The following is a 21,976-nucleotide window of genomic DNA, read 5'->3' as shown; positions in this document are numbered from 1 at the left end:
ACTAGGTAGATTTATTAAGCCAGTGAATAGGTTAATCCAAACTATGTTTACACAGGAAATGAAACCGTTCTTGGTTTCTCAGTGACGGTAGGATATTGTCTACCTTTTCATTTTTTTGTGTGTATATGGTAACCTAACTGGGTCTTAGAGTGATTGGTGGGTTGGTCTAATATTTTTGACAATTCATGTAACTTTGTGTGTAGTTCATCAGCATAAAATGTATTTGGCATTTTTTTGTATACGGTTGAATAAGGGATTAGCTACCTCTTATTTTTCCTAATCCTTCGCGGGATAGCTTTCCAGCTGATCGACCATTTGTGGGTCTAGACTTAAGGGACTACACTGGGTTACTCCGTCGCTCTGTGGGTGTGAATTTATTTATTTTATTTTTTTTCTTTCTTTGCTTTCTTACCTTCGAGGTAATGTGTTTTGTTTTGTGCCTATAATCTAGTGTAAAACAGTGGGGGTGAATGTAGTAGAGTGATGTTGTTCCCCTAGATTATGCACCAAGTTGCACGCAAGGACAGTTCAAGTAGGTTAGGGCAAGAGGGGATGTTAATAAGTTAATAACAATAATAATAATTCAATGTGTTTTCTTTATTTAATTACAGCAGCATAGTTAATGTTATTTTTCAGTGTACAAACATTTTTTGATATCTATATTGTAAATACACCTAATTGTAAAAGTTTGTATATTTTGGTTTGGTCCATCGCGGGTTATCCGTACTTGCGGACCCTGTTATCGTTCTCTTTTGCCGGACCTTCAGCTAGCAAGGTATGTTGTCCTTGGCGCCGTAATTTGGCAATATAAAACTGTGGTAAAGTTACATAAAGTGCTGTTACGCAATTATAGGGTTTGTTACAATGTGAACAATTATAAAGATTTATGTTAACTTTCACCAGCTCGCTAATTAGGGTACCTATTGTAACTCGGGAGTATTTGGGACCGTGTTTGAGTGAGTTGCTATGTGGTCACGCAGGTGCCCGAGAGCTGTGACTGCACCGAGGGCTAACCTATTGTGTGTTGTCTCTTCGTGTGCAGGTATGTCTTTTATTTTGTTCCGAATATGTTGTATATAATTTTAACTGTATTGTATAGTGTGCTGATGGGCACTGAATGTATGTATGCAGTTCCCGCTCTTTTGCCGGACCTTCAGCTAGCAAGGTGCCCGAGAGCTGTGACTGCACCGAGGGCTAACCTATTGTGTGTTGTCTCTTCGTGTGCAGGACCAATAAACATGATTCAACCATCATAATTCCAGTTGTGGCAGTGTCCTGATTAAAAGTACACAACGCAGAACGAACCACGCTACAGAGGCAGGACAGAAAGGTACAGTATGTTCTAGATGGAGGAAGACAGTGGAGGGAGGACAGAGGGGTACAGTATGTTCTGGATGGAGGAAGACAGTGGAGGCAGGACAGAGTGTTACAGTATGTTCTAGATGGAGGAAGACTCAGGGGAGGCAGGACAGAGTAGGACAGTATGTTCTGGATGGAGGAAGACAGTGGAGGCAGGACAGAGTAGGACAGTATGTCCTGGATGGAGGAAGACCGAGGAGGCAGGACAGAGGGGTGCAGTTTGTTCTGGATGGAGGAAGACAGTGGAGGCAGGACAGTGGTACAGTATATTCTGGAAGGAGGAAGACAATGGAGGCAGGACAGAGTGTTCCAGTATGTTCTGGGTGGAGGAAGACAGAGGAGGCAGGACAGTGGTACAGTATGTTCTGGATGGAGGAAGACAGTGGAGACAGGACAGAGGGGTACAGTATGTTCTGGATGGAGGAAGACAGTGGAGGCAGGACAGAGGGGTACAGTATGTTCTGGATGGAGGAAGACAGTGGAGGCAGGACAGAGGGGTACAGTATGTTCTGGATGGAGGAAGACAGTGGAGGCAGGACAGAGTGGTAGAGTATGTTCTGGATGGAGGAAGACAGTGGAGGCAGGACAGAGTGGTACAGTATGTTCTGGATGGAGGAAGACAGTGGAGGCAGGACAGAGGGGTACAGTATGTTCTGGATGGAGGAAGACAGTGGAGGCAGGACAGAGTGGTACAGTATGTTCTGGGTGGAGGAAGACAGTGGAGGCAGGACAGAGGGGTACAGTATGTTCTGGATGGAGGAAGACAGTGGAGGCAGGACAGAGTGTTCCAGTATGTTGTGGATGGAGGTAGACAGTGGAGGCAGGACAGAGGGGTACAGTATGTTCTGGATGGAGGAAGACTCAGGGGAGGCAGGACAGAGGGGTACAGTATGTTCTGGATGGAGGAAGACAGTGGAGGCAGGACAGAGAGGTTCAGTATGTTCTGGATGGAGGAAGACTCAGTGGAGGCAGGACAGAGTGGTACATATGCGTGGGGGATATGCGCGGGGGATATGGTCACTAGTGTAACCAGAAGGAGAGGCCTCATTTAACATCGTAAATTCATCAGGCTTAAGATACAGTCTCAATGGGGATAGCTGAGCTGCCTACACTGACTGTGCTATTGGCAGACTCCACTAAGCTGGCAGGCTGGCTAACAGCAGGCCAGACTTGGTCCTGTTTGTGGGTGAGTCCCAAATTCTATCTTTTGGGAGGGGCAGAAAACAGTTTTCAACCAGCGATTGAGTTGTGAGACTCTGCCTTAGAGCTCATCATTCCCCCTAACTGGGAGGGAGAGAGAGACAATTATTCGATGCCGACACATCTTTCTAGCTGATTTACAGGCTGAAGCTTTGTTGCGCTTGTTGACCTCTGACTGTTTCATCCTAACATCACTGGTGCCGACGTGGATAACAATATCCCTATACGCTCTACACTCACCAATTTTAGTCTTAGCCAGCACCATCTTCAGATTAGCCTTAACGTCGGTAGCCCTGCCCCCTAGTAAACAGTGTATGATCGCTGGATGATTTGTATTAAGTCTAATACTACAGGTAATGGAGTCGCCAATGACAAGGGTTTTCAATTTGTCAGAGCTAATGGTGGGAGGCTGCGGCGTCTCAGACCCCGTAATGGGAGGAGGAGAGACCATACTGACCGCAGTCTAAAAAAAAAGGTCCAGATAACCAGAAACAGTTTCACACAGTCTACCACACTCATGGGAGGAAGTACGAAATATGCTTCCTATATTTTCACTTCTCTATCTGTAGCGGATTGTTAACCTACATTAGACAAGCAAAGGAATGAAACAGGTACAAAAGTATCGATATCCACAGTAAAACGAGTCCTATATCGACAACCTGAAAGGCTGCTTAGCAAGGAAGAAGTCACTGCTCCAAAACCGCCATAAAAAAGCCAGACTACGGTTTCAACTGCAAATGGGGACAAAGTGTCACGATCGCTATCTTCGAACTCCCGATCATAAATAAACCAAGGCGCAGCGTGCATGGAATTCCACATCTTTTTTAACCTGTCTGGGCTAGGGGGCAGTATTTTCACGGCCGGATGAAAAACGTACCCAATTTAAACAGGTTACTACTCTGGCCCAGAAACTAGAATATGCATATTTTAGTAGATTTGCATAGAGAACACTCTGAAGTTTCTAAAACTGTTTGAATGGTGTCTGTGAGTATAACAGAACTCATATGGCAGGCAAAAAAACCGGAAAATATGGTTAGATTAACAAGAAGTTTATCTTTAAAATGGTGTAAAATAGTCAGCCCTGTCCTGTCTGCATTGACCGCCAGGCCACAGAGGGTTTTACAGAAAGCAGAAATGCAGGTCAGGGCTGACTGAGCAGAAGGGGAACTTGAGTCGTGTGCTTGGTAAAAAATATGGTTCCTACTCACCAATGCTGACAGAGGGGTTGAATAAAGCCTCACGCCTAGTTAGAGAGAATGCTATAAATTCCTCTGCGCTTCTAATGACCTTCAAGACCATGAGTATATAGATCTACTGAAAAATAACAAAATACTTTTGATCAAACTTATCAAGTTGCATACATAAAAAATGTCACGTTTCGAAAATGATTCACTAACGTCTAACTAACACATGCACATATTTGATGATATCATATGACTGTAGATTTCTGATGATACATTCAATTCCATTGAGATACATACAGTATATATTTATTATGTTCTCTTTAATTACAGACTGACACACCTCTTCCTGACAATAATGAGGTAAGCTGTGGCTGTCACGACAACTGTTACCAGGAGGGCTGCGGTAACAATTCCCACTACCTCGCCAGATGATGGAGGTGGAATGTGATCTGGGAAAGGAAACAGAACCACTGTAACCTCTTTGACCTCTGATACAGCTGCATGTCAGATTGAATCCTACAGTATCTACAGGAAAACTATTGTCACTAATCAATGTTTATTTTTCAATCATTTAATGAGATCCTTTCTTTTCCTGCTGATGTTAAGAGTTCCAGACTCACCCAGTACAGTGAGGATGGTTGTTATCTCAGATGAGCCGCTGGGGAAGACTGTCAGGATACAGATGTATTTCTCTGCATCAGTCATCTGCACATATTTTATAGTACTAGAGGAATCACCTGTGGAAGATCCAGCGAACTCCAACCTCCCATAAATGTTTTGCCCAAAGATAGGGCAATAGACAGCAATGGAAAACTTTTTGCTATCTGATTTCTCCCACTGTCACTCAGCCTGAATGAGATTACCCTGGAGCAACTCACACCGCAGTGTGACATCATTACCCAGGTACCCTGTCACCTGTGGTTCAACACTGACCTGAGCTTCCAACAGTACTGGAGATTGTGAGAAGAAGACCGAACAGTAGCGAGATAGAGAGAGAGAGAAAGAGAGAGGGATTACGAACCGTTATTATTTTTCACTAAGAATCATACAGTAGTTTTATATTATTGGTTCTTAGATTATGTGTTCCCCTCTAGTCTGGGTTGTGTTAATTTGGGCCCAATATACTCAAATGTTTTGCAACTGAGAACTAAAACGCCCTGTTTTCTTCATGTCCACTGAACACAACTCAATTCAAATCAAATTTTATTGGTCACATACACATGGATAGCAGAAGTTAATGCGAGTGTAGCGAAATGCTTGTGCTTCTAGTTCCGACCATGCAGTAATATCTAACAAGTAATCTAACAATAAGTACAACAAGTAATCTTCACAAAAACAAAGGAATGAATAAGAATATGTACATATAAATATATGGATGAGTGATGGCCGAACGGCACAGGCAAGATGCAGTAGATGGTATAGAGTACAGTATATACATATGAGATGAGTAATGTAAGGTATGTAAACATTATATAAAGTCGTGCTATAAATTCTCAGACAACCCAAAGATTTCTTGATGCCCTTCCAGACTCCCTCTGCCTACCCAAGGACATCAGAGGACAAAAATCAGTTAACCACCTAACTGAGGAACTCAATTTAACTTTGCGCAATACCCTAGATGCAGTTGCACCCCTAAAAACTAAAAACATTTGTCATAAGAAACTAGCTCCCTGGTATACAGAAAATACATGAGCTCTGAAGCAAGCTTCCAGAAAATTGGAATGGAAATGGCGCCACACCAGACTGGAAGTCTTCCGACTAGCTTGGAAAGACAGAACCGTGCAGTATCGAAGAGCGCTCACTGCTGCTCGATCATCCTATTTTTCTAACTTAATTGAGGAAAATAAGAACAATCCGAAATTTCTTTTTGATACTGTCGCAAAGCTAACTAAAAAGCAGCATTCCCCAAGAGAGGATGGCTTTCACTTCAGCAGTAATACATTCATGAACTTCTTTGATGAAAAGATCATGATCATTAGAAAGCAAATTACGGACTCCTCTTTAATTCTGCGTATTCCTCCAAAGCTCCATTGTCCTGAGTCTGCACAACTTTGCCAGGACCTGGGATCAAGGGAGACACTAAAGTGTTTTAGTACTATATCTCTTAACACAATGATGAAAATAATCATGGCCTCTAAACCTTCAAGCTGCATACTGGACCCTATTCCAACTAGGCTACTGAAAGAGCTGCTTCCTGTGCTTGGCCCTCCTATGTTGAACATAATAAACGTCTCTCTATCCACCGGATGTGTACCAAACTCACTAAAAGTGGCAGTAATAAAGCCTCTCTTGAAAAAGCCAAACCTTGACCCAGAAAATATAAAAAACTATCGGCCTATATCGAATCTTCCATTCCTCTCAAAAAGTTTAGAGAAAGCTGTCACTGCCTTCCTGAAGACAAACAATGTATACGAAACGCTTCAGTCTGGTTTTAGACCCCATCATAGCACTGAGACTGCACTTGTGAAGGTGGTAAATGACCTTTTAATGGTGTCAGACCGAGGCTCTGCATCTGTCCTCGTGCTCCTAGATCTAGTGCTGCTTTTGATACCATCGATCACCACATTCTTTTGTAGAGATTGGAAACACAAATTGGTCTACACGGACAAGTTCTGGCCTGGTTTAGATCTTATCTGTCGGAAAGATATCAGTTTGTCTCTGTGAATGGTTTGTCCACTGACAAATCAACTGTACATTTTGGTGTTCCTCAAGGTTCTGTTTTAGGGCCACTATTGTTTTCACTATATATTTTACCTCTTGGGGATGTCATTCGGAAAAACATAATGTTAAATTTCACTGCTATGCGGATGACACACAGCTGTACATTTCAATGAAACATGCTGAAGCCCCAAAATTGCCCTCGCTAGAAGCCTGTGTTTCAGACATAAGGAAGTGGATGGCTGCAAACTTTCTACTTTTAAACTCGAACAAAACAGAGATGCTTGTTCTAGGTCCCAAGAAACAAAGAGATCTTCTGTTAAATCTGACAATTAAACTTGATGGTTGTACAGTCGTCTAAAATAAAACTGTGAAGGACCTCGGCGTTACTCTGGACCCTGATCTCTCTTTTGACGAGCATATCAAGACTGTTTCAAGGACAGCTTTTTTCCATCTACGTAACATTGCAAAAATCTGAAACTTTCTGTCCACAAATGATGCAGAAAATTAATCCATGCTTTTGTTACTTCTAGGTTGGACTACTGCAATGCTCTACTTTCCGGTTACACGGATAAAGCACTAAATAAACTTCCGTTAGTGCTAAATACAACTGCTAGAATCCTGACTAGAACCCCAAAATTTGATCATATTACTCCAGTGCTAGCCTCCCTACACTGGCTCCTGTTAAGGCAAGGGCTGATTTCAAGGTTTTACTGCTAACCTACAAAGCATTACATGGGCTTGCTCCTACCTATCTTTCCAATTTGGTCCTGCGTACATACCTACTCGTACGCTATGGTCACAAGACGCAGGCCTCCTAATTGTCCCTAGAATTTCTAAGCAAACAGCTGGAGGCAGGGCTTTCTCCTATAGAGCTCCATTTTTATGGAATGGTCTGCCTACCCATGTGAGAGATGCAGACTCGGTCTCAACCTTTAAGTCTTTACTGAAAACTCATCTCTTCAGTGTGTCCTATGATTGAGTGTAGTCTGGCCCAGGAGTGTGAAGGTGAACGGAAAGGCTCTGGAGCATCGAACCTTGCTGTCTCTGCCTGGCCGGTTCCCCTCTCTCCACTGGGATTCTCTGCCTCAAACCCTATTACAGGGGCTGAGTCACTGGCTTATTGGTGTTCTTCCATGCCGCCCCTAGGAGGGGTGCGTCACTTGAGTGGGTTGAGTCAATGACGTGGTCTTCCTGTCTGGGTTGGCGCCCCCCCTTGGGTTGTGCCGTGGTGGAGATCTTTGTGGGCTATACTCGGCCTTGTCTCAGGATGGTAAGTTGGTGGTTGAAGGTATCCCTCTAGTGGTGTGGGGGCTGTGCTTTGGCAACGTGGGTGGGGTTATAACCTTCCTGTTTGGCCCTGTCCGGGGGTATCGTCGGATGGGGCCACAGTGTCTCCTGACCCCTCCTGTCTCAGCCTCCAGTATTTATGCTGCAGTAGTTTATGTGTCGGGGGGCTAGGGTCAGTCTGTTATATCTGGAGTATTTCTCCTGTCTTATCCAGTGTCCTGTGTGAATTTAAGTATGCTCTCTCTAATTCTCTCTTTCTTTCTCTCTCTCGGAGGACCTGAGCCCTAGGACCATGTCTCAGGACTACCTGACATGATGACTCCTTGCAGTCCCCAGTCCACCTGGCCGTGCTGCTGCTCCAGTTTCAACTGTTCTGCCTGCGGCTATGGAACCCTGAACTGTTCACCGGACGTGCTACCTGTCTAAGACCTGCTATTTTCAACTCTCTAGAGACAGCAGGAGCGGTAGAGATACTCTCAATGATCGGCTATGAAATGCCAACTGACATTTACTCTTGAGGTGCTGACTTGTTGCACCCTCGACAACTACTGTGATTATTATTATTTGACCATGCTGGTCATTTATGAACATTTGAACATCTTGGCCATGTTCTGATACAATCTCCACCCGGCACAGCCAGAAGAGGACTGGCCACCCCTCATAGCCTGGTTCCTCTCTAGGTTTTTTCCTAGGTTTTGGCCTTTCTAGGGAGTTTTTCCTAATCACCGTGCTTCTACACCTGCATTGCTTGCTGTTTGGGGTTTTAGGCTGGGTTTCTGTACAGCACTTTGAGATATCAGCTGATGTAAGAAGGCTATATAAATACATTTGATTTGAAATTTGATTTGATTTAAAGTGACATTGTTTAAAGTGACTAGTGATACATTTACAACATCCAATTTGTAATTATTAAAGTGACTAGATATTTGAGTCTGTACGTTGGCAGCAGCTACTCAATGTTAGTGATGGCTGTCTAACAGTCTGATGGCCTTGAGATAGAAGCTGTTTTTCAGTCTCTCGGTCCCAGTTTTGATGTACCTGTGCTGACCTCTCATTCTGGATGATAGCGGGGTGAGCAGGCAGTGGCTCGGGTGGTTGTTGTCCTTGATGATCTTTTTGGCCTTCCTGTGACATCAGGTGGTGTAGGTGTCCTGGAGGGCAGATAGTTTGCCCCCGGTGATGCGTTGTGCAGACATCACCACCCTCTGGAGAGCCTTACGGTTGTGGGCAGAGCAGTTGCCATACCAGGCGGTGATACAGCCCGACAGGATGCACTCGATTGTGCATCTGTAAAAGTTTGTGAGTGTTTTTGGTGACATGCCAAATGTCTTCAGCCTCCTGAGGTTGAAGAGGCGCTGTTGCGCCTTCTTCATCACACTGTCTGTGTGGGTGGACCACTTCAGTTTGTCCGTGATGTGTAAGCCGAGGAACTTAAAACTTTCCACCTTCTCCACTACTGTCCCATCGATGTGGATAGGGGGGTGTTCCCTCTGCTGTTTCCTGAAGTCCACAATCATCTCCTTTGTTTTGTTGACGTTGAGTGTGAGGTTATTTTCCTGACACCACTCTCCGAGGGCCCTCACCTCCTCCCTGTAGGCCATCTCGTCGTTGTTGGTAATCAAGCCTACCACTGTAGTGTCATCTGCAAACTTGATGATTGAGTTGGAGGCGTGCATGGCCACGCAGTCATGGGTGAACAGGGAATACAGAAGAGGGCTGAGAACGCACCCTTGTGGGGCCCCAGTGTTGCGGATCAGCGGGGTGGAGATGTTGTTTCCTACCCTCACTACCTGGGAGCGTCCCGTCAGAAAGTCCAGGACCCAGTTGCACAGGGCGAGGTCGAGACCCAGGGTCTCAAGCTTAATGACGAGTTTGGAGGGTACTATGGTGTTAAATGCTGCGCTGTAGTCGATGAACAGCATTCTTACATAGATACACCTCTTGTCCAGATGGGTTAGGGCAGTGTGATTGCGATTGCGTCTTCTGTGGACCTATTGAGGCAGTAAGCAAATTGGAGTGGGTCTAGGGTGTCAGCTGGGGTGGAGGTGATATGATCCTTGACTAGTCTCTCAAAGCACTTCATGATGACGGAAGTGAGTGCTACGGGGCAATAGTCATTTATCTCAGTTACCTTAGCTTTCTTGGGAACAGGAAAAATGGTGGCCCTCTTGAAGCATGTGGGAACAGCAGACTGGGATAGGGATTGATTTAATATGTTCGTAAACACACCAGCCAGCTGGTCTGCGCATGCTCTGAGGACGCGGCTAGGGATGCTGTCTGGGCCGGCAGCCTTTTGAGGGTTAACACGTTTAAATGTTTTACACACGTTAGCTGTGAAGGAGAACCCGCAGGTTTTGGTAGCGGGCTGTGTCGGTGGCACTGTATCGTCCTCAAAGCAAGCAAATAAGTTGTTTAGTTTGTCTGGGAGCAAGACATCGGCATCTTCGACGGGGCTGGTTTTCTTTTTGTAGTACGTGACTGACTGTTGACCCTGCAACATACCTCTCATGTCTGAGCAGTTGAATTGCGACTCTACTTTGTCTCTATACTGACGCTTAGCTTGTTTGATTGCCTTGCGGAGGGAATAGCTACACTGTTTGTATTTGGTCATGTTTCCGGTCGCCTTGCCCTGATTAAAAGCAGTGGTTTGCGCTTTCAGTTTTGCGTGAATGCAGCCATCAATCCACGGTTTCTGGATGGGGAAGGTTTTAATAGTCACCGTGGGTACAACATCACCGATGTACTTGCTAATAAACTCACTCACCGAATCAGCGTATACATCAATGTTGTTGTTCGACGCTATCCGGAACATATCTCAGTCCACGTGATCGAAGCAATCTTGAAGCGTGGAATCAGGTTGGTCGGACCAGCGATGAACAGACCTGAGCACGGGCGTTTCCTGTTTTAGTTTCTGTCTATAGGCTGGGAGCAACAAAATGGAGTCGTGGTCAGATTTGCCGAAAGGAGGGCGAGGTAGGGCTTTGTATGCATCACGCAAGTTAGAGTAACAATGATCCAGAATTTTGCCAGCCCGGGTCGCGCATTCGATATGCTGATAACATTTAGGGAGCCTCGTTTTCAGATTAGCCTTAAAATCCCCAGTTACAATAAATGCAGCCTCAGGATATGTGGTTTCCAGTTTAAATAGATTTCAATGAAGTTCTTTCAGGGCCGTCAAGGTGTCTGCTTGGGGGGATATACACGACTGTGATTATAATTGAAGAGAATTCTCTTGATAGATAATGCGGTCGGCATTTAATTGTAAGGAATTCTAAGTCAGGTGAACAAAAGGACTTGAGTTCCTGTATGTTGATATGATCACACCACGACTCGTTAATCATAAGGCATACACCCCAGCCCTTCTTCTTACCAAAGAGATGTTTGTTTCTGTCGGCGCAATGCGAGAAGAAACCAGGTGGCTGTACCGACTCTGATAACGTATCCAGAGTGAGCCATATTTCCATGAAACAGAGAATGTTACAATCTCTGATGTCTCTCTGGAAGGCAACCCTTGCTCGGATTTCATCTACCTTGTTGTCAAGAAACTGGACATTGGTGAGTAGTATACTTTGGAGCGGTGGGCGATGTGCCCATCTACAGAGCCTGACCAGAAGACCGCTCAGTCTGCCCCTTCTGCGGCGCCGTTGTTTTGGGTCACCTGCTGGGATCCGATCCATTGTCCTGGGTGGTGGACCAAACAGAGGATCCGCTTCGGGAAAGTCGTATTCCTGGTCATAATGTTGGTAAGTTGACATTACTCTAATATCCAATAGTTCCTCCCGGCTGTATGTAATAAGACTTAAGATTTCCTGGGGTAACAGTGTATGAAATAATACATTAAAAAAACAAAATACTGCATAGTTTCCTAAGAACGCGAAGCGAGGCGGCCATCTCTGTTAGCCTAACTCTAGGTTAACAGGACCTTCACTATTTTCCCTCCAGGTTAACAGGACCTTCTCTATAAGAGGATGAAATTATAAATAAAAATATGTCTTATCCTGACCAACTTGCCCTGCAAATACACCTCTGCTGTTTTCAATCAGGATCTCAGCGATCACTGCCTCATTGGCTGCATCCGTTATGGGTCCGCGGTCAAACGACCACCCCTCATCACTGTCAAACGCTAGCTAAAACACTTCTTCGAGCGGGCCTTTCTAATCGACCTGGCCCGGGTATCCTGGAAGGATATTGACCTCATCCCGTCAGTAGAGGATGCCTGGTTGTTCTTTAAAAGTAATTTCCTCACCATCTTAAATAAGCATGCTCCTTTCAAAAAAATGTAGAACTAAGAGCAGATATAGCCCTTGGTTCACTCCAGACTTGACTGCTCTTGACCAGCACAAAAACATCCTGTGGCATACTGCATTAGCATCGATTAGTCCCCGCGATATGCAACTTATTAGGGAAGTCAGGAACCAATATACACAGTCAGTTAGGAAAAAGAAGGCTAGCTTTTTCAAACAGAAATTTGCATCCTGCAGCACTAATTACAAAAAGTTTTGGGACACTGTAAAGTCCATGGAGAATAACAGCACATCCTGAGGCTAGGAAACACTGTCACCACTGATAAATCCACAATAATCGAGAATTTCAATAAGCATTTCTCTACGGCTGGCCATGCTTTCCACCTGGGTACCCCAACCCTGGCCAACAGCTCTGCACCCCCCGCCCCCCCCCCCTCACTTCTCCTTCACCCAAATCAAGACAGCTGATGCTCTGATAGAGCTACAAAATCTGGACCCCTACAAATCAGCTGTGCTAGACAATCTGGACCCTCTCTTCCTGAAATTATCCGCCGCCATTGTTTCAACCCCAATTTCAACCCCAACCTCTCTTTCATATCGTCTGAGATTCCTGGAAAGCGGCCACGGTCATCCCCTTCTTCAAAGGGGGAGACACTCTAGACCCAAACTGTTACAGACCTATATCCATTTCTAAAGTCTTCGAAAGCCAAGTGAACAAACAGATCACCGACCATTTCGAATCACACTGTACCTTCTCTGCTATGCAATCTGGTTTCTGAGCTGGTCACGGGTGCACCTCATCCACGCTCAAGGTCCTAAACGATATCATAACCGCCATCGATAAAAGACAGTACTGTGCAGCCGTCTTCATCGACCTGGCCAAGGCTTTCGACTCTGTCAATCTCCGTATTCTTATCGGCAGACTCAACAGCCTTGGTTTCTCTAATGACTGCCTCGCCTGGTTCACCAACTACTTCTCAGATAGAGTTCAATGTGTCAAATCGGAGGGCTTGTTGTCCAGACGTCTGGCAGTCTCTATGGGGGTGCAATTCTTGGGCCGACTCTTTTCTCTGTATACATCAATGATGCAGGTGATTCTTTGATCCACCTCTACGCAGACGACACCATTCTGTATACATCTGGCCCTTCTTTGGACACTGTGTTAACAAACCTCCAAATGAGCCTCAATGGCATACAACACTCCTTCTGTGGCCTCCAACTGCTCTTAAATGCTAGTAAAACGAAATGCATGATCTCCAACCGATCGCTGCCCGCACCCGCCCGCCTGACTAGCATCACTACTCTGGACGGTTCTGACTTAGAATATGTGGACAACTACAAATACCTAGGTGTCTGGCTAGACTATAAACTCTCCTTCCAGACTCATATTAAGCATCTCCAATCCAAAATGAAATCTAGAATCTGCTTCCTATTTCGCAACAAAGCCTCCACTCATGCTGCCAAACATACCATCGTAAAACTGACTATCCTACCGATCCTTGACTTTGGCGATGTCATTTACAAAATAGCCTCCAAGACTCTACTCAGCAAATTGAGCAAAGTGTGACCTGTATGCTCTCGTGTGCTGGTCCTCACTACATATTCGCTGCCAAACCCACTGGCTCCAGGTCATCTATAAGTCTTTGCTAGGTAAAGCTCCACCTTATCTCAGCTCACTGGTCACCATAGCAAAACCCACCCGTAGCACACGCTCCAGCAGGTATATTTCACTGGTCATCCCCAAAGCCATCACCTCCTTTGGTCGCCTTTCCGTCCTGTTCTCTGCTGTCAATGACTGGAACAAATTGCAAAAATCACTGAAGTTGGAGACTTGTATCTCCCTCACTAACTTTAAGCATCAGCTGTCAGAGCAGCTTACCAATCGCTGCAGCTGTACACAGCCCATCTGTAAATAGCCCATCCAACCAACTCCCTATCTCATACCCATATTTGTTTTTTTTGCACACCAGTATTTCTACTTGCACATCCCCATCTGCACATCTATCACTCCAGTATTAATTGCTAAATTGTCGTCGGATATAGACCAAAATGTATGCATGATAATGCACGACCCCATGTCGCAAGGATCTGTAACAATTCCTGGAAGCTGAAAATGTCCCAATTCTTCCATGGCCTGTATACTCACCTGACATGTCACCCATTGAGCATGTGTGGGATGCTCTGGATCGATGTGTATCACAGTGTGTTCCAGTTCCCACCAATATCCAGCAAATTCGCACAGCCATTGAAGAGGAGTGGGAAAACATTCCACAGGCCACAATAAACAGCCTGATCAACTCTATGCAAAGGAGATGTGTCATGCTGCATGAGGCAAATGGTGGTCACACCAGATACTGACTGGTTTTCTGATCCACGCCCCTACTTTTTTTAAAGGTTTCTGTGACCAACAGATGCATATCTTTCTTCCCAATCACGTTAAATCCATAGATTACAGCCTAATTTATTTATTTCAATTGACTGATTTCCTTATATGAACTATAACTCAGTAAAATCTTTGTTTGTTGCATGTTGCGTTAATATTTTTGTTCAGTGTATTTATAATAAACGGAAATGTTACCAAAAACGTAACATTGTCTAACAAATGTGAGTAATTGCCTAGTTGAGGGTGTGGCTGTCCAGGTAAAGACTGAATAAAGTTATAAGATCCACAACTTGCTGTTAGTTCAAGTTCATGTTGGGGTTGACGACTAAACTAAAGCTTGTTTACTGGATTCATTAAAAGCTGTAGTTTTGGTCAACATCCTTGTCTCTTTGAGTGTTTGTGTCCTAACTTCATTCCGGATCATGGTCCACACCAAGGCCCAATCCTGAATGGCGAATCACATTAATGAATGACGATGTTAGGAAAAAGTGTGTGTTTATCTGCCATGCAGACCATTATCTAGTTTACCGAATTCCTGTCCTTCATGTACAGTAAACCATAAATATCTGTATCACAATAACATTACAGGGCCATTACCTGAACGGATACAAAGGTCACTGCGATGTGGCTTACAGTAAATGGGGAACTTCCTTGTCACCTGGCTGGCAGCTCTAAAAGATAGTACCTCAGCCTATTCTATAGCATCATACTGTGAGTGTACTAGAAGCACTCTCTAAATCTGGAACAGAACAAAGTATTCCAACAGCAATGGAAACTACAGTAGCCATCTCTCTCACTCTGTTCATACTCACAGGTAAAGCAGATATCTTGTTTGTCTCTATAAACCTCGTTGTTACCTAGGCCATGCTTTACAGATCTTTGAGTTGTACATTTACATTGTAGTTACATTGAATGGTGTTCCTTCCCCCTTGTAATTGCACGTAGCACTAACTGCACAATAACTACACTTGTTGCTAATTTCACAACTACAGATTCCTTTGATTGAAATGAAATTATTGTACTATAGATTACTGTGTACAGTAGAGTACAGTAATTACACTCTGATTACCAAAGTAAGGGAGAAAACTCTCTTTCAGTGATCATGCCTTATTCAGTTGATTTATTAATGTATTTGTCAGACACCACGTGAAATTAGTAAAATGTTGATTCCACGTCTTATTCTCCTGTGTTTGAACTACAAATGTTGGCTACACCCCTTTTTGTGGAAGACAGTCTGTCTGTGTTGTGTGTACGTATAGCTAGCTATGTCTGACTATTAGTGCTGTGTGATTGTTACTGGGCCTATTGTTCTCTGAGTCAGTCATTTAGAACGGTCCTAAATGATGGAACGTTTTAGTGTACAGTGTGTACCACCATGTACAGCATGTTGTCTGAGGCCATGCTCTCTGCCGCCCTGTATTCCCTCCAGGTCTCTGTGCCGGTCAGGGTCTGTTTCCACAAGGTCCTGTGAATGGAGCAGAAGGAGGGACAGTGATGTTCATCACAAATCTAAGCCCACCAGCCCAGCCGTTCAGAACAATATCCTGGAGTGTTGGTGGAGTCAGTATTATAGTCTATAACAGTAATGACTCTATAGGGCCTGTATACGGAGACAGGATCACTCTGAACAAAACTACTGGATCTCTGGAGCTCAGGAATCTGACCCTGGCTGACAGTGGAGAATACAGAGTGGCTATAACAACAGCTACAGCAGAAACAATCAATGGATCAACTGAACTGGTTGTGTATGGTAAGTCCAAGTGCCATGACAAAGACAGTTAAAGCTCAAATCCTTAAAAGAAAAAATAACAAAGTGGTCGTCCCACTTCAGTTTTGGTTAAAAGCTGACACATGGGCCTGGTGAAATGTAACCACCTTCAAATTCATAGACAGAGCTATGGTTTCAAGGACTGACCATCCATGATGTGACGATTATTGTTTTAACCATCTTTGGAGACATGTTTACATTTATATTCTTTACAAACATTGGAGTAAAACAAGTTTACATTTTGGGTTTATGATGGGATTGTGACGCGTTTATAACCCACTGTACACAGACGTCAATTCAACGTCTATTCCACGTTGGTTCAACGTAATTTCAGGTGAAAACAACATTAATTCAAATAATTTGCCCAGTGGGACGTTACATTCTTCAAGAATAAATGGATATATGTCATAAATGTAAAAGTCAAAAATGTTATGTAGCAATAAGGATTCTAGCTTTAAGAGTTTAGTTACCATGAGGAAAGGTTGAAACAGATATTCACTTGACCTTATCATCATCATCAAAACCATAAAAATCATCATTGTGGTATCTTTGATATTCATAAGTGTTGGCTATGATTTCGTGTTTTACAGAGAATATATCTGATGCCAACATCACAGGACCATCAAACCATCTGTTTGCAAATGTGAGCTCTGCCAACTTAACCTGTGAGGCTGCTGGTAACATCACTGCTATACAATGGATGAAGGAAGGTCAGCCTCTATCTGCTGGTGGCAATATATTCTTTTCAGAGGAAAACAGGAAATTATCCATCAGTCCTGTGAAGAGACACGACAGCGGAGAATATGTGTGTAAACTCACCAACCCTGCCAGCTCTGCTACTGCCTCCTATAGAATGATAGTGAACTGTGAGTAACGGTCTATAACTAATCTAATAATCTATGGGTCGGTTTCTCAGACACAAATTAAGCCTAGTCCTGAACTAACAAGCACGCTTCCAAATAGTTTTACATCCAGGACTAGGCTTAAAGCTGCAACATGTTACTTTTGGGCGACGTGACCAAATCCACATAGATATGTGAGTTATAGATCTGTCATTCTTATTGAAACAGTCACGACCCATCATTCAGAGCCCCACCTATTTTGAGACCCACATTTTTAGCTAAAACTACAAAATTTGGGTGGGTTGCCCGTTTTGCATTTTATTTTGGCATTAATAATATGTGTCACATATCAGTTTGCAAACAATGTAAAAAAAAATTAAATAATAATAATCATTGAGTTAATAAAGCCCAATATGCAGGTGTTTCAGCCTAGCTCAGTGCGTAGGGGTTGGTAATGTTCTCTAGTTGCGCCCTGATTGGTTCAGTGTTCTGTCACTCATGGGGACACTACGTCACCTCCAAATCTAAGGGTAGAGCTAGAAAATTCAAGCCCCTTGGGTTCTGCCATAGACTTGCATTAGAAGTGCCTATCCAAGAAAGCTCATGTTCATTGGCCACAGATACAATTATGTCAAATCACATTATATCTACAGTAGCTTTGATTGGACTGATCATGTCAACATCATACTTTCAAAATTAACCACTCATTGTTGAATTTGCGATTTCCAACTTGTTGTGTAATGTATATGTCCAATGGCCAATGAGCAATGAAACATTTTATCTATAATGTCTCTTCATTATTTCTCTTCATATGACAAAACTTGAGAAGGATTTGCAAGTAGATTGTCGAATTGATTCATGATTATGACTGCAAGCTAAGATTTTGAAAGTGTGATGTTGACATGATCAGTACTTCTTCTTCTTCTGTGGATTTTATATGGAGGTTGGCAACCACATGGTCAGTCCATTCAAAGCTACTGTACATATGTGATATGACGGCATTTTATCTGTGGCCAATGACCTTTAGCCTTCTTTGGTGGGCACTTCTAATGTAACTCTATGGCAGCACCCCAGGGGCTAGAATTTACGAGGTCTCCCCTTAGACTTGGCGGTGACGTAGTGTCCCCATGAGTGACTGAACACTGAGCCAATCACGGTGCAATGCTTCGTATTTTCTGCTGGCTTGCCCCACCACCACAGAAAGCACTGAGCTAGGCTGAAACTGCTGCATTTTGGAGCTGCCTTACTCAAGAAAACAAAAAAGAGATAATGTCTGTATGTAGCTATATTAACTCAATGATATATACTTTTTTACAATGTTTGCAAACTGATATGTGACACGTATTAATGCCAAAATAACATGCAAAACAGGCATTTTTTTGCAAATCATTTGGGGGCTCTGAATGACGGGTCACCACTGTTACTACTACAGTCTGAGGGTCTTCTGCTCTTGGGCTTACAGATGGACCAGAGTCCATGACCATCCTGGGCCAACACATCGCTGAGGTGGACACACATACCCTCATGTACTGCTCCGTTCAGTCTGTACCGCCTGCTACGTTCACCTGGTTGTTCAATGGGCAACAGACAGGTGTACATGAAGCTGGATACATCATAAAGAAGGTCAGCTACAACAACAGTGGGGACTACAGATGTGGTGCTAGGAATGATCTCACCGGAAATGTTATCAGTGTGGGCCAGAGTCTGTCAGTGAAAGGTACAATGGAATCTCTGATACAGTCACTACAAAATCAAAGATAATTAAATGCAAAAACTATCAACTATCACAAAAACGATCAACTATGACAACAGTGGTCATCTGTAGCTCAGTTGATAAAAAATGGCACTTGCAACGCGAGGATAGTGGGTTCGATTCCCAGGACCACCCACATCTAAAAAAATGTATGCATGCATAACTGAAAGTCGCTTTGGATAAAAGTGTCTGCTAAATGGCAGTAGCATCATCTGTTCTATAGGTTTTGTTTATGTTTGATTGAATCCATCCCTGTGCATTGCAGATAAAGCCCCTCCACCCCTAAGCCCAGAGGGAGCAGCAGGTATAGCAGTCGCTGTGATGTTGGTAGTGGTTGCTGTGGCTCTTGGTCTCTATTTCGGCATAACTAATCATCGGTGAGTCTATGAAAATAGTGTGGTTGGTAGTGACAATATGCTGGGAAAGTAACAAACAAAATCATTGTATTTCTGGTTTTACATAGAAAACAGGAAGCCATTTGATTTCAATAGAAAAAATGTCTTCCATCAATTGTGGGGACATAACAATACATTTCAAGAAGACATTTGAGGTTTTGTGTATTAATGTTTTGCAGACCATTTAGGTTGTAGATAGATGTCCCATATATAAATGTTTTCTGTATGCTGTTTAGGAACAATTCCACAAATACTACTGAGACAGGTAAGAGAAAAACATGATCATTTTAGTCTAGTACACTTTTTTCAATTACTGTATGGTAATATCATTCATACAAGTATTGAGATGAGAGTGGAGAGCTGCAGGTGATGACCACAGTTGTCTTTTATCGTCTGTGAACTCCTGCAGATACACACTGTGCACTGTAAAACAAACAAAAAAAAGGGATTTGTTGTTTCAACTTAATTAGTCGCATGGCCTTTTTCAAGCTCTATCTTTGACAAATAAAATATATTAAAGTCAACTTCACCATTTGTCAGTATAACCTACTAATCCTAGTTGAATCAATTTCAACTTTAATGTAGAGTTATCCAAACTAACACCAAATTTACTTCAGGAAGCAGCCATGCACCTGGCACCAGCCAAGGACCAGGAACCAGCCATGCACCTGACACCAGCCATGGACCAGGAACAAAAGGTCAGAGAGATTGTTGAATGTTGAGTATTGAGTGTTGCGAAACAATCTGTCTCATTAACACTTAAAATGTACTGTACATCAACTGCTGATTTGTTTGCAGGTGGTCGTGTGTATGAGAATGTAGGACCTCCATTACCACCTCCAAGAGTGAGTTTCCACCACCAAGTTAAATAAAACACTTATGATGCCATGATATTGTATATCTATGGTTCCCACCATGTTTCAGTTCATTTTCAGAGTTTTATAAAAACATTTATATTTCGTTTTTATATTATTTAGTTTTAGCATTAGGGACAGAAAGTAATCTATGCGTGGGAGGCTAGGAGACATTTGTGTTGTATAGTTTTTGTGTACTTTTGGGATATCACTTGCCACTGTGGTGCGGTAATGCATAAGGTGATGGGTCAGGTCATAGGTTAGGTTTAAAGGTAGACTCAGTGAGATGACGTAGATGCACCAACTAAACAGTGGTAGTGGATCCATTTCCGCAATCAGGAGCATTGAAGCGCGAGGCTAAACCTCTCAGCCCAAAATGTAGAGAAAAAAACTGCATCATTCATGATGGTTTTTAGTTTTATTTTAGTTTGTTTTGGAGTCAAAGATAATAGTTTAAGTATAGTTTTAGTTTTTCAAGGAGGTTTGTTAATTATTTTATTTCAGTTTAATTAATAGTTTTTTGACTATCGGTTTTAGTTTGTTATAATAACCTTGCAACTTACTGCATTGGTGTCACGGTTGTCGTATGAAGGAGACCAAGGCGCAGCGTGTGTATCGTTCCACATTTTATTATAACTGTGAAACTATGCAAGACATACAAATATACAAACCAACAAACCGTGACGAAGTGGTGCAACATACACTAACTCAAAATAATCTCCCACAAACGCAGGTGGGAAAAACATCTACTTAAATATGATCCCCAATTAGAGACAATGATGACCAGCTGCCTCTAATTGGAGATCATCCCCCCCAAAAAACATAGAAAAACAGAAACTAGAACATAACAACATAGAAAATTTAAACTAGACAAAACCCCGTCACGCCCTGACCTACTCTACCATAGAAAATAAAAGCTTCTATGGTCAGGACGTGACAATTGGAGCATTTTGTTATGATACCTGTGATGAAAAGGAGTACTCTCCGATACACAATCTTTGATATACCACATCCCTGACTAGCCTATCTATTAGCTAGATGATTTAAACAAACTTACTCAATGTGTCTATTTTTGTCTTCACTACAGGAAATCCAGGGCTCCAACATATACAATAGAAGTATAAAGTGGTAAGTGAACTTTTTATTGCATCCTCATTATGATATTACCTTTGAGTATACTTGTTTTATAGTTGCCTCGGTCTCTCTCTCTCTCTCTCTCTCTCTCTCTCTCTCTCTCTGACTCAGAGAGCAGCTGATCTCAACTAATCTTCTTCAGTTGGCTCTGGACTTCACCCATCAAGTTTTACACCGTAATCAAATAAATGCAGACAGTACAAACATTCACTGGAGGACCAGCCAAGAAGACTAGAAACTAGACACTACTGTACTCCACCACTGATTAGACATGGGTCTTTGTACTGTACAGCTCAGCCATCCAGCTATGTATACTTGCTCAATGTAACTATAGAACAGGCAACTATAGAGGGCACTGAGACATAAGGACAAATTATATTCCCTTAAATTGCACACACCAGTTGAAGTCTTACTAATTTCAATCAGCTTTCTCTGGTCAAAGTGCCATCCCTCAGACCATGACCTGTGCTACACTAAATGCCAACAGGGGTGTTTTCATAGAAACCTCCCATACTGAACTACATTTTGAAACAGATGTAACAGCAACTTTTTTACCACTGAAAGGAGGAAGATGAGAGGAGGTTTGAGTAATCCTGTTATGCTTGCTGAATCCTCACTAAACTAGTGAGGACTAGACTGCCTGTGGCTCTGGCCAAAATAAGTGCACAATATAGGATGCAATATATGAACTGAAATTCCAATAAAAGAATGGTATTAAATGTTGTATTCATCTCATGAACTGAACCTGCTCCATGGTATGACTGTTGTTAATAGGTGCCCATAGCTTTGTTAGACTTTAAGTCTTACATTCCTGAGTCACCACTAGAAGGGAGGGTGGTGTTGGCTAATGCTTTCAGAGGCTCCATCACTATAAAAGATGTGGAGATGATGGGAAATACAACTTTAAATGGG

At 43.0% G+C, this 21,976-nt stretch overlaps 1 protein-coding gene across 1 annotated transcript; it reads left to right on the top strand.

The window, feature by feature from the left end:
• Positions 1-14,964: 14,964 nt before the first annotated feature.
• Positions 14,965-21,786, top strand: LOC115176894 (carcinoembryonic antigen-related cell adhesion molecule 20). Its single transcript, XM_029737256.1, has 10 exons — positions 14,965-15,132; positions 15,748-16,068; positions 16,677-16,952; positions 18,391-18,645; positions 18,947-19,058; positions 19,313-19,341; positions 19,694-19,774; positions 19,875-19,921; positions 21,018-21,058; positions 21,176-21,786. Coding segments are annotated over exons 1-10 (1,209 nt in total). The 5' UTR covers positions 14,965-15,086; the 3' UTR covers positions 21,177-21,786.
• The last annotated feature ends 190 nt before the right edge of the window (positions 21,787-21,976 follow it).

The sequence above is a fragment of the Salmo trutta genome, chromosome 37 (assembly GCF_901001165.1).
Source record: "Salmo trutta chromosome 37, fSalTru1.1, whole genome shotgun sequence".
Taxonomy (NCBI): domain Eukaryota; kingdom Metazoa; phylum Chordata; class Actinopteri; order Salmoniformes; family Salmonidae; genus Salmo; species Salmo trutta.
This window is presented reverse-complemented; position numbering and strand designations above follow the sequence as displayed.

What these genes read in the sequence shown, in the direction of transcription:
- LOC115176894 (XM_029737256.1), top strand. Translation starts at nt 15,087, where the DNA reads ATGGAAACTACAGTAGCCATCTCTCTCACTCTGTTCATACTCACAG. An exon ending in AACTGAACTGGTTGTGTATG is followed by an intron (nt 16,069 to 16,676) that starts GTAAGTCCAAGT and finishes CGTGTTTTACAG; the next exon opens with AGAATATATCTGATGCCAAC. An exon ending in CTCCATTACCACCTCCAAGA is followed by an intron (nt 19,922 to 21,017) that starts GTGAGTTTCCAC and finishes TCTTCACTACAG; the next exon opens with GAAATCCAGGGCTCCAACAT.